We start from the raw sequence: 12,708 nt of genomic DNA, 5'->3' as shown, positions 1-12,708 counted from the left end.
CAGGAGATGGCTGGGCCCCGCGCCCTCCCCGCTGCCCCCGTCCAGTCTCAGGCACTGTGTGCTCCAGGCACCCAGAAGAGTCGGTCCGCGAGCAGGAGGCCAGCAGTGGCCGTGGCAGAGTGTTCTGAGTGGTGGGGTACTACGTGGGTCCCCGGGTGGGCGGCTCCCACCCCAGGACACCCACCACGCCCGACAGGGACGTGGGATGCAACTTCTAGCCACTGCAGAAATTAAACTCTGGGGGAGCCTCTGTCTGCCTGCGGCCCCAGGTTGCTCTTCCTGGGGTTTGCCTCCCCACTGGCCTCAGGCAGGCAGGGGTGGCCTTGCTCCTGGACCCCTGGGACACTGAGACAGGACAGCCAGGGAAGAAGCAGGCCCACGAGGGTCCACGGCGGCCCACGGGGTGAGGGAGCTGCCTGCCTGCCTCCGGTTCACCTTGGATTTCGTTCCAAGAGCAAACAGACAAGGTCACCTGAACATGACGTTATTTCCAGTTTTTAAAGTCTGAAAGTTCTTTTCCTTCTGAGTCAGCGCAAGGTGCTTCTTGAATGATCATGGGGACACTGGGTGTGACTTTTACGGAGAGAGGCCTTTTGGGGCAGGCTATCCCTCAAAACTGGGGTTTGCTCAAGTACTTGGTAGAAATGCAAGGTCCCAGGTCACACCCTGCACAGACCAGGGCTGGGCCCCAAAACTAGCATTTAAAATGTGCTGCCCACGGTGGCTGGGGGCGTACACTCGGGACCCCTCCGCAGGGGCCGTCCTGGCCTCCTTTCCTGGTCTGTTCACTCAGCGAACATGCACTGAGTGCCAGCGATACAGCTCATCTGTTCCGGAGTCGGGGGTTTGGCAGGGGAGAGAACAGAACTTCCATCATTCTGCTGGGAGGTGGAGGTAAAGCTAGAGTGCATGCTGGTGACAAGAACCAGAGCATGGGGAGAGGCAGAGGGTCACAGTGGTGCAGGGGAGGGGCTGCCCTTCTGAACCCAGCAGTCAGGAAGACCCCTCTAGTGGAAGACATCCTGACCACAGCCCTAGAAAAAGGGAGAGGATGAATCATGCAGGTATTAAGGGGAGAGCATTTGACAGGGCATGGCTAGTGCAAAGGCCCTGTGGTAGGCATGAGCTCTGGATGTTTGGGTAACAGCCAGGAGGCCAGTGGGGCTGGAATGGTGGGAGGAGGCGAGGAGAAGGCGCAGGTGGGACTGGGGGGCTCCAGGTGGCTGTGCGAGCTGCGTGTGCCCTCTCTCCCCCTCCCTGGTGCCCCCCGCTGGGAGTTAGGGCCAGCTCTGGGCATCGTCCTGTCCTGGGACACCGCTGCTGGTGCCAGGGCTCCATCCGTGGGTATCTCCTGTGCTCCGGCTCGGTGCCCCCCGGGGATGGGAGCCCCGCGCCGCACTCACTCATCTCCATGTACTCGGGAGTGAGGCCCGCGAAGGGCTCCAGCGTATAGTCCTCCTCGTAGCGCTGCCTCCGCTTCACGTACGGGTCGTGGTCGGGGGGACTCTGGCGTCTCAGCCGCAGGTACCGGATGAACTTCTTCATTTTCCTGAGGGAGACACGGCGGCGTCACTTCAGCTGCGGGCCCGGCGACACAGGTGCTGGGGCCCGTCACCCGCAAGCTGGGTCTCCTGCTCTCGGAGCCGGGACCTCTCGGTCAAGGACGTCCTGGGCCGTGCACACACCCCCCCCCCCCCCACGGAGGCAGGGTCAAGGGCCATCGTTTGGTTTTCGACATAAGGAAGCAGGTGCAGGGGGGACCACGGGGTCAGGGGTCCGCGATGCCCACGCAGACGCCATGGGTGGGGGCGGGGAGGGGAGTGCGGAGAATCATCCGGAACGCCCGGATTCCGGCGGGCCGGCTGCCCTGGAGGCGCATCGGGACACGCTTCTCGAAGGTCAGGAAGCAGGGCCTTGAGGCGCTCTGACAGCCAAGCCCAGGGGGCCAGCCCACGAGTCTGAGGTACCTGTCAGGACCCCTCTCCCTGTCCACCACGGGGTGGCTGTGCCCTGCCTCCCCTCCTGTCCTCACCTCCAACCCCGTCCCCACCCCCGGCACCCTGTCCTGGCCCAGGTCCCACCTCACGTGCCCCCCCGACCACCATGGGAGCCTTCAGGGGACCCCAAGGCCTCCCCCAGACCCCGCTCTGCTCGCACCCGAGGCCGGACGTTACTCACGGGATGCCGATCTCAAACAGATTGTTCTGGATGAGCTGTTTGCCCAGCATGATAATGCTGAGCTGGATACAGAGCTCCATCAGGCAGCCCCCCGGGGCACACTGTGGGACAGAGGGCAGATGCGTCACAGCCACCCCCGCCGTCGTGGACCCCAGAGGGAGGACCGCAGCCCCCCGCAGCGAGGGGAGCTTAGCCCTGCTGCTGTGGGTCACGTGTGTTCTCCACAAATGCAGGTCTCCGTGCTGACCCCCAGAACCACAGAACGTGGCCTTGGTTGGAAAAGGGTCTTCGCCGATGTGACCGAATTAAGACACGGTCACCCTGGAGCAAGGGGACCCTAAGGCAGTGACCGGGGTCCTTATAAGAAGAGAAAACACAGAGGCAGAGACTGGAGTGCCCTGGCCAGAAGCAAGGCAGGCCCAGGAGGCCGCAGCCCCCAGATGCCAGGGGTGAGCCCCGAGGAACCTGCCCCTGGCTCTCAGAGGGAGCGCAGCCCTGGCTACTTGATTTGTGACTTCCAGCCTCTAGAACCATACGAATACATTTCTGTTGTAGGCCTCCTGCTCTGTGGTACTTTGTCCCAACAGTGCCCGGAAGCCAGTGCATCTTGTCCACATCTGTCAGGGCTGGGACGAGGCTCAGAGAGGGGAGCTCATTGCCAGGGAGTGGGCAGGGCTGGGGCTGGATCTAGAGGCTCCTCCTCCCCGCCAAGGCCACTGTCCGGTCCCACGCACTGTGGCCTAGCCACGGGCCCTGCACCGCTGTGGCAGCCTGGGACCTGTGAGGCTGGTCACCCTTCTGGAACCTAATGTCCCTGTCCTTTGTGGGCTTGCCTTGCCTGAGGCTGGGTGTGGGCAGGCGCAGGATGGGCCAGAGGCTTCACTTGCCCGAGTGATGGGAGCTCAAGGGACGCCAGGTGACCCTCTGGGGCACAGCTGACCCCTCTATGTGCCCGGAACAAAACTTTTTATACTGTTATCACAGATTTCACGTTGGAGAGCCACCGTTTCATTAAAAAAAATAATGCCTTTTGTTTCATTCTAATTTACAAAGACATTTCCCCAATCTCTCCAACCATTTAAAATCTGATATGGTATCATTTATGGAAAGACTGGGACCTTATAATGGGGGAGCACTTCATGGGGTTTTTGCAAACATCTGTTCCTGTGGGTGAGGCTTACATCTGGGGATGTTCAGGGCCTGGCACTCAGGGGCTTGGACCTCTTGTCTGTGCCCCAGGCAGCCAGATCACCCTGTACCTGAAGCCCACCCCAATGTTCTCTACCCCATTTCACAAGATCTTTATCAAAAGACCCACCGATTATCTTCCAGAAAGCTGAATTATGTCAGGCGTTGGAAATGCTGACCAGGTCCCCAGCACCTGATGCCCTATGGCCTCGAAGCCCTGGCTTGGTTTGGGGGAGACTGCTGGAACAAGTCCAGTGGCCAGGGCACTAACCAGACCCATGGTGGCTGCAGTGGCTGAGCAGAAGCCAAAGGCCAGCAGCACTGATTTAGAGGGAGAAAGGTGGGCATTTCTCCATCACAGTAAAAGACTGAAGTTGAGTTCTGTCTCATCCCCTCTAACCCAGCTTAACAAAAAAGAGAAGATCTTACATAAAAAAAGAAAAAAATGAAACAGGTGTCACTCTTTTGGTGACTCCGAAGAGACTTTCCCCTTTTCAGGTAATCGGACATGGACGGGCCCAATAAGATCAGAGTCTCGTCCCAGCCGCGGGTCCACGGCAGGGGCCCCCCTGCCCTCCCCCACGGGAGGAGGGAGACACTAGTCCAGAAGGTCTGCTTCCCCCGAGTCCGCTGTGTGGACGGACCTGGGAAAGCAGGACGGAGCACAGGCTTACCTCTTCCATCCGGAAGGAACGGAAAATGTACACGTAGTCTCCCGGACGCCCGACGAACCTGCAACGAGCAGGGGCAGTGGGAGGGACGGGGCGGGGCGGGGAGACCCCGAGGTGGGGGCTGCAGCCGGCTCGACGCGCCCACGGGATCCTGGCACCTGGGACACGGCCTCCGCGGTGTGCTGTGGCCGCGTGTTCCGGGGGCTCCCCAAGCCAGGGATGCGTGACCAGGCAGGACGTCAGCAGGAAGCCAAGAGGGAGGGGGCCGGGGTGGCGGTGGTGTGAGGACAGAGGCAAGGCTGCCCGGCATAGGCAACACCACCTGCCATGGCCTTGTCAGGCTGGGGAGGGGTGGGGACCTCTGAGGGGCTGCTCTGCGGTCACGGATGATCGCAGGGAGCCTGGACCCTTTGGCTGGGCTCTGGGACCCATGAGGCTGGGGAAGAAGCCTTTGGAGGAGTTCTGGGATCAGACCTGCTAGCTCCAGGCAGAAAGGGTGATGGGGAGTCTTGGTGGGTGGGCCACAAGCCCCTCCAAGCCTGGAGTGGCTCGGGGGGTCTGGGCACTAGCTTAGAACACCAAGTTGGCCATGGCTGTGTTTTTTTTAACCCACTTCTGAGGCCCTAATCCCCTCAGTCATCTCGGCCTACTGTGGCAGCAGAGGAAGCTCTCTGCCCAGGGTCTCCGAGGCTCTGAGCCCCCTGTAGGAGCCTCTCCAGGAGCTCAGTGGCCTTAGGAGCCATTCTGAATGCTCTGCCCTGGGCCTGGGGCCGCCACCCTGCAGGGAGATGGTGAGGAGAGCCTCTGGAGGCCCCGGTAGGAACAAGGTGGGGACACGAGCAAGTTTTAGTAACCGCTGTCCCTACCTGCCCTTGAAGAAAGCCACGTAGAAGATGGGGGTGTAGGAATTCACGAACTTCAGCAGGAAAGCCTTGAAGATCAGCCTCTCCTCGAAACTCTTCTCTGTCTTTGGAACCTCTAGAAGGAGGGAGAGGCATGTGGGCAGGTGCTCAGCTCTCACCAGCACAAAGCTCAGAGAGGCTAAGTGACGAGCCCGAGGGCGCACAGCAGGGAGGGGCCGTGGTCGCCCCGGGGAGGCGCACTCACCAATCTTGGTGAGCCAGCGGGCTATGCAGCCGTAGACCTCGTCCAGCAGGATGATGACCACCAGGTTGATGATGACCGCGGTGGCCGTGACCGTGACCCGGATGTTGGACCGCACGGACGGGGAGGAGTTCATGGCCAAGGCGGCGGCCGTGGAGATCCTGTAGATGATGACTCCCAGGACGATGGCAAAGGTCACCGCGATCTGCAGAGGGAGGAGGGCCGGCTTCAACACGGACGGGCTCTGGACCGGCCAGGTGAGTCTGCCGAGCCAGACACTCCCGGGATCTCCGCCGGCACCGGCCGCGGGGCGCCACGCCTTCCCTCCTGCCCACTGACCCCAGCAGGGCACCAGGTGGCTGAAACCCAGCTGGCCTGCATTGTGCGAGGCAGGCTGACTCTGGGGGGGAGGGGGTCTCCCCAAAACATGGGTGGTCCTGAGCGGGAGGAGGACTGTCCTGGAGCTGGGTGGGCGCGGGGTAGGGCCGCGGGCCCTGGGATAGCCTGGGACCCTTCTCTCAACCTCTCCACGAGCCACCCGCACACCTGGCTTCTCGCTCGCCTGGCCAAATCCACTGGTGGACCAGAACATTCCATAAAGCTCGGGCAGGCGGCTGCCTGGGAGGGGGAGTGAGCCCTGCCTAGGCGGGTGAGTTTATTCCGTGTGGAGCAGTCTGTCTGCCTGGGTTTCTCTTACTTTTCCTCAAAGGCCCTAACTCGCTGGAGACTACCTGGTCCTCACGCGGCCCCGCACTGGGGTGCAGATTCTAACCCCGGGACGGGACGCACTGAGGACAGGGATTAGCTATGCCTGGCTGTCACTCCCACCAAGTCCAGCCGCGGGCCAGGCTCTGGGCTCCTGCTCCCCTCTGTGACCTGTGTCACCTCCTCCCGAGTGGGGTGCGGAGGCAGGCCCTGTCCTGCTAAGATGTTCCCTCACGGTCCCTGGGATGCCCCGCTGGGGCGAGGGCCTGCGCTGTGTCTCGGGGCTCGGCTTGGAAGGGGGCAGACGGCAGCCATCAGAAATCTAGGAATGCTCCTCTTTGAGATGTCGGGTCTGTCCCTCCGCTTCTGCACACGTCTGTGGGTGCCTGACAGCGGCCACACCCCGCTCAGGAAGCCTGGGCAGCCCAGCCACACCCTGACCACACTCCCAGGCTGGCTCCGGGAATGAGGGCTTTCCTTGGAAACTCCCTGGCTCCTGCCAAGGGGCCCCTCCCAGGGGAAGGCACCACCCCAGCCTCAGAGGCGGCCTTGTGCCAGCGTGTGGAGGGACAGACAGGCGGCTGGCCTGCTGGGTGACTCAGGAAGGAGGGTGTCCCCTGCTTCCTGCCAGAGAGTGTGTGTCCCCACGACAGGCGAGCCCGCCAGCAGTCTTAACCCCTGTGGGCCATGCCCTCTCTGGACTAAATGAGCCGTGGGGGTCTGGGTTCACCTTGGTGTTCCTGGAACTAGGAACGTGGGGGGGGGGCATCGCAGGCTCTCAGACAGGATTTGCTCAATGAATGAAGTTCCTGGGTGGGGGGGGGCAGAGCTGTGACTGATTCATCCCTGAAGGAAAACCAAGACCAGCCCCTGCTTCCGGTGAAGTTTGCACAGGGCTGTGGGGCCCTTGGGACAGAAGGCTTGACCGGCAAGGGGCCTACTACCTCCAGCCCAGTGGTCGGCACGGGGGCCACACCTGCGGCCTGTTTCCTCATCAGGAGGAGGGGGCCACATCGGGATTGTGAGGACTCGAGGAGACGCCCTGCATGGCTGGACACACACTCGGGCCCAGGTTCATGGCCACCCCAGGCCCTGAGTACCCAGGCCACAGGACTGGGGCACATGCAGGGCTCTAACTTAAAGCTCCGGGCTGGACAAGAGGCCAGTCATTTTTACAGGGACCCTGAGGTCCCTGCAGACGCCTTGGCCCCTTGCCACTTTAGGGGCAGTGGTGGAGCCTGGGACGAGAGCCAATGCCATGTTGACACTGGGTTCCGGTCCAGCTGAACACCACACTGTGTCCCCGTGGGCGGCACTGAGCTCTCCCACCGCAGCCTTCCGGAACTTACCATGAAGACAATGGACACCAAGTTGGTGAAGTAGGCTGGGAACCGGTCTCTCCAGGTCAGCTTCACCTTATCCGTCTGCAACACAAAACAATGTCGGGTCACCTGGTGGGACCCGTCCTGGCGGAGAGATGCTGTGTGCACGCGCGGTAGTGTGCGTGAACAACTGGACAACAGAAACACTCAGAAACATCTTTATGAAAACACGCCCGCAGGTGACAAGTGAAAGCACCCACTAGCGTCCAAGGAAGGGTGTGGGGTCTCCTCCCCTATCAGACGATGCGGGGGAACAGCAGCGATACTCGTGTTAGACCACGAGACCCTTCTGTGTCCCCGGCATCCCAGCGCCAAACGCTTTCCTACATCAGCCTGTCGGCCCCGCGTCTGGGGGACGCCTGCGTCCGGCCCCAGCCTCACTTTAAGGCTGTTAGGTCGGAGATGTTTTTCGCCCTCTGCCACCCAAACCATAATAGTTATTTTCCCTGCACGGGGCAAGCTGAAACAGGCCACGAGCATTACAAGTTAAAACGCCGATTGCCGCGTAGCAACGGTGCGCCGTGGTGACACGGGCCCTGCAGGCTCTCGGCTCGGGGACGGCCCGGGCTGGTGGGGCCCTTGGGCAGCAGCTTGTCACTAACCCGTGATCTTTCCAGAACGAATGGAAGTGGATGATTAAAACGGAGAGATGCACGCATTAGGACAGAGAATGCGGACAAGGACGGGAGCCCGGCGGTCACCTCCCACGGCGGCATGCGTGTGAGCGGGAAGACGGGGAACCAGGCACGGGCAGCCGTGACAAGCACGCACCACGGGCTCCCCCCCCCTGCACCCCCTCCACGGACGCACGGAAGCCATGCAGTGACATCACGACACCCGTCGCACGCAGCTCCGTGGGGGTGGCGGGAAGACGAAGCAGCGTGGACGCGGATGTTAAAGAAAAATACAACAGTCAGACTTCGTCGAGGAGAAACCACGACGGACTTGGACGGTCTGCAAACAGTCACGACTCGCGCGGCCCCCGCAAGAGGAAAGTACCAATTTCACCCCCGCCATGGCGGTCTTAACCCTCTGCCTCCATTTGTTTGTTGGCTCCTCTGGAATATGCCGGCGCTTCTGAGGGCGGGTGGAGGGAACAAGAGAGCACGTGGGGTGAAGCGGGACGAGGCCTGGCCCCCCCCCGCCCGTGTCCCCGCGGGCCTGCCCTTGCTGCGCTGGCGGCCAAGGCCGACGTGGGTCCCGGGCGTCTGGAACCGGTGGCAGAGGGCAGATGCCCACGTTCTAAAGGAAAGGGTGTGGGGACGGGAGATGGGGCTTTTGGGCGACTGCCCCAGGAACGGCTTTGGGGGGCTCCGAACTGCTCCCCCGGGAGGCGGTCCCTGTGATTGCAAGGGTGTGTATCACGGGACGCCACGCCCGTTCCCCTGTCGCTGAAGGGTGACCTTCCTTCTCTTTGGCGACTGAATCGGGTGCCATTCCCGGGGGGAGGGGAAATTAAAGCCCCAAATTAAAGCTGGGAGCCAAGTGACACAGAGGAAGAGATGAGGGGTGTGGCCTGCCAGGCGCAGGTGTGAAAGGAACCCTGTGCCCTCGTCGCTGGTGACTGCAGCCAAGGGGCGGGTGGCGGAGTCTGGGGGCCGCGCCTGTGCTTGGTCACAGTCTGGACTTGAAAGGACGGACACGTGTCATATGAGAATGACATACTCATCCGGGCTCGTGCTAAGGGGCACCACCATAAAGAAAAACCACGGGGTGGACAGGCTTATAAGGGGCTGTACGTCCTGACCCGGGCTGGGGGGGGGCGTGCTGCCCTGGACACAGGCTTTAGTGACCCAGGGGTAGGCCGTAGGACTTCGGAGGCTGCAGTTTCCAGAGCAATCGCAACCCCTGGTCACGTGGATCCAGCAAACCCCGTCCGGATGCCACGGTGATAGGAACGGTAAACCCAGGGGCTCTCCTGATCAGCGCCAGAGGCTGAGGCATGCACGGGGGCACGGGCAGGAGCGTCTGCTTCCCATCCTTCAAGGACTGACAAAACCTCCCCCAGCCGCAGGCAGAGGCTGCCGGGGGCCGGGGCGCTCCGTGCTTGTCCCAGGGCATATAAAACCCCCTCGTTAGGAACCTCTAGAGCTCTGACTGCCAGCGTTTAGGCCGTGAACATAAGACAGCTGACTCGAATGAGAGGTTTGGGGGTAAGTCACTTATTATAGAAAGATGGTGATCTTCAGAACATCACAAAACACTTCCCTCTCATTCCCGCATCTCTGAGGGAAACCAGGAGTTGGCCATCTGCTCAGGGATGCTGGCGGCGGGGGGCAGTGGGACAAATCCTCCTGTTTCACAACTTGACATCAAACACAAGGGGTGACGTAAGAAAATGGTGGGTGTCCTGTTGAAAAGTTGCAAACTACCTGGTTTGATGGTGAAATGCTGGCTGACGCTTGGGATACCCTCAGGGTAGCTCGAGGAGGGAGCCCCATGGCAGAGTTGGACAGACTTCAGCCTGTGGACCAGACCTGGCCCCTTATTTGTTTTTATAGGTAAAGTTTTATGGGAACACAAGCAGGGCCATTTGTTTACCTGCTGTCTACGGCTGCTCTCAAGCTACAGAAAGAATTGAGTAGTTATGACAGAGGCCTGCAGAGTCAGATATAAATGCTCTGGACCTTGTCCAGGGGGCTGGACCCTGGTCTATACTATTGATGAGGACACGGTGTTTGCTGAGCCCTTGGTCTATATCACTGCATGCACACAGTGTTTGCTGAGCCCTGGTCTACACTGTTGGCGTGCACACAGTGTCTGCCGAGCCCTGGTCTATACTACTGTATGCACATGGTGTTTGCCGACCCATGGTCTATACTGCTGTGTGCATACAGTGTTTGCTGAACCCTGGTCTATACTGTTGCATGCACATGGTGTTTCCCAAACCCTGGTCGATACTGTTGTGCGCATACAATGTTTGCCAAACCCTGGCCCACACTGTTGCATGCACACAGTGTTTGCCAAGCCCCTGGTCTATACTGTTGCGTGCACACGGTGTTTGCTGAGCCTCTGGCCTAGACTGTCGGGTGCACATGGTGTTTACCAAATCCTGATCTATACTGTTGTATGCATACGCTGTTTGCTGAGCCCCTGGTCTATACTGTTGGGTGCACATGGTGTTTACCAAATCCTGATCTATACTGTTGTGTGCATACGGTGTTTGCTGAACCCCTGGTCTATACTGCTGGGTGCATACAATGTTTTATTGCTGGGAAAGCCGACTGGCAAGGCCACCATACCTCTTTGTTCTTGGATTCTTTTCTAAGCGATTTTTCCAAAACTCTGGCTTCATATTCAGCTCTGGGATGGTCCTGTGAAAGAAACCAAGTCCAAGAGAAGCCTTGTTAATTGTGTCTGCGACCCTCGGCATGAGCACACACAACAGATTCAGTCCTTACATTGGCCGTGGGCACCCTCCGGGGGCAGTTCGTAGCTGGCTGCTTGTACTATTTCCGTTAGAACTCCCTGTCCGTGGCCCACCCAGGATTCTCTCTCTGGGGGGGAACCCCAGCCCACCGGTGTCCATGACCCGGGGGCGGGTAGTGTGTGGGAGGCTGCCCCCCGCCCTGCCTCCCGCTTTCTCACAGTGAACACCCAGCCGTGAACTGGCCCCTGAGAATGTTCCATCCGCAGCTGTGGGGATCGAAGAGACAGCAGTAAGTGTCAGCGAGCAGGGGCAGACCGGAGGTGCCAGGCCTCGGCGGAGCCCAGAGCAGGTCAGCGAAGGGCGCTGGAACAGAAGACCGAGGTACGAGAGGCCCAGCGGTGGGGGGGGAAGCAGAGAGCCCCGCCCGCGGTGAGGGGCTGCGGCACAGACAGGCGGGTCAGTGTGCGAGGAGGCCCCTCTCCCAGGGAGACAGGCTGCGGCAAGAGAGAGGGGCGACAAAAAATCCAAACCTTGACAGCCTCCTTCGGGGAACCAGGACGTTCAAAACAAAAACAAAAAGAGTTCATTACTTTGTGTTGTTCTGTCAGAGGCCGCGCCCTCTGGAGACTGGGAAGAAGGCGGACGGACCCAGGGATGGAGGCGGATGTGGGGGCTGGGACCCGCTGACGTCACCCCTGAGCGCGTCACGTTTGTGGCTCGCGGGCTTTGCAGGCCCCACAGGGCGCAATGGGGGAGACCCAGGGAAAGAGCCCGCAGGCCGGCCCACTGGACACGGGCTTCCCTCTGCGCCGGGCCCCAACCCCCAGGTCAGACTCCGCGAGGCTTCCCCGGAGTCACCAGCTCCCCAAGGGGGCCCTGGCCAGCCACGGGGGGTGGGAGTGTCCCTCGGGGGACTCACTGGAGCCTGCCAGGGACCTGTGCCTGCTGGCTCTGATCACTACCCCAAAACCAAGTTCCTGAGCCGTCAGGGCGAGGAGGTGGTGGATGGGTCCCCTGGGGTTGAACAGAGGAGACCGTCCCCCCACCTTGCCCTGGCCATATGGCGGAAAGGACATTCTAAATCTTCTCAAATAATACGATGACTGCTTTCAGTTCTACTCGGATCTTCCTAATAGAAACAGTTACAGGGAAGGTGGCTTGGCCTGGGGGATGTCTGGCCCTGACCGGGCCACGGGGGCGGAGCGCCGAGGTCCATGCGCGGCCGGACCCCCGAGGAATGGCCTGGCGGTGGACTGGGGCGGATGCGGCCACTTGTGGAACAGGGTGACAGGACCTGCTGTGGATGAGGGCTGTGTCCGGGGGCGGCGACCCGGGTGACCCGTTCTGGGGCATTCGCACCTGCTGGGCCCTGCTCCAGGCCTACTGACCCTTTAAGACCCCCTCAAGACCCACCGAGGGAGGACAAGGACACGGAGGCCCAGGGCTTGCTCCAGGTCACACGGCGAGGGTGGGGGCCGTCTGGAATGGGACCCTGCAGCCTGGCCCCCGAGATCTGTTGTCGCCAAGCCGCTGCACGCCTCCTGGCAGACCCTCATCCCCTCGGCTATGGACGACATTGTCAGGACAGAGCCCACACGCCGCTTCCTGGGCAGACCGGCCCTTCGTCCCAGGAGGGAGCGCGTCATGGGGGTGTACGAGAGGAACGTGGAAAAAAAAAAAAATCAGTGGAAGAAATTTCCACGTCTTGATGAAGGTGCCTGAGAGCGCTCTTAAAAAAAAAATAAATAAATAAAGCACTAGGGGCATCTGACCGGCCCAGTCTGTGGGGTGTGCGGCTCCTGATCTCAAGGTTGGGAGTTCGAGCCCCACACTGGGGTTAGAATTTACTTAAAAAAATAAAAAATAGCCATGTGCTTTATAAAGTTAAGGAGAGGTCGGGGGCGCCCCTGCGGGCTCTGCTCCGTGGCCTGGCGGCGCATGAGAGCCGTGTCCTCCTTATTCCCTCGCACCCCCCGGGGCACTCTGGCCGGGGCTGGTGATGCAGGGATGGGGTGGTGGCAAGGCTTCTCCTGAGGAGGCCTCGGGCAGGGACCCCCTGCCAGCCCAGTGGCCACTCGCTCCTGAACGCCCCTCTCCGTGGTGCCCAGAG

General features: G+C 60.8%; 1 protein-coding gene across 10 annotated transcripts in view; it reads right to left on the bottom strand.

Moving 5' to 3' along the window:
- Nucleotides 1–12,708, bottom strand: part of ANO1 (anoctamin 1) — a 150,445-nt gene that overhangs the window by 14,612 nt on the left and 123,125 nt on the right. For 5 of the 10 annotated variants that reach the window (XM_082749154.1, XM_082749153.1, XM_082749155.1 and 2 more), the window contains 8 exons: nucleotides 10,471–10,542; nucleotides 8,228–8,305; nucleotides 7,196–7,270; nucleotides 5,145–5,346; nucleotides 4,904–5,015; nucleotides 4,041–4,098; nucleotides 2,179–2,279; nucleotides 1,404–1,549 (listed from right to left, as the gene is read on the bottom strand). In XM_082749154.1, coding sequence (XP_082605280.1) covers nucleotides 1,404–1,549; nucleotides 2,179–2,279; nucleotides 4,041–4,098; nucleotides 4,904–5,015; nucleotides 5,145–5,346; nucleotides 7,196–7,270; nucleotides 8,228–8,305; nucleotides 10,471–10,542 — 844 coding nt within the window. Of the gene's footprint in view, nucleotides 1–1,403; nucleotides 1,550–2,178; nucleotides 2,280–4,040; nucleotides 4,099–4,903; nucleotides 5,016–5,144; nucleotides 5,347–7,195; nucleotides 7,271–8,227; nucleotides 8,306–10,470; nucleotides 10,543–11,128; nucleotides 11,141–12,708 lie in introns of all 10 variants that reach the window. The other 5 variants (XM_082749156.1, XM_082749159.1, XM_082749160.1 and 2 more) reach the window with 3 other exon arrangements.

The sequence above is a fragment of the Mustela nivalis genome (assembly GCF_964662115.1).
Source record: "Mustela nivalis genome assembly, chromosome: 9".
NCBI lineage: Eukaryota > Metazoa > Chordata > Mammalia > Carnivora > Mustelidae > Mustela > Mustela nivalis.
Note: the sequence above shows the minus strand (reverse complement) of the source record. Positions and strands in the feature narration are given on the sequence as shown.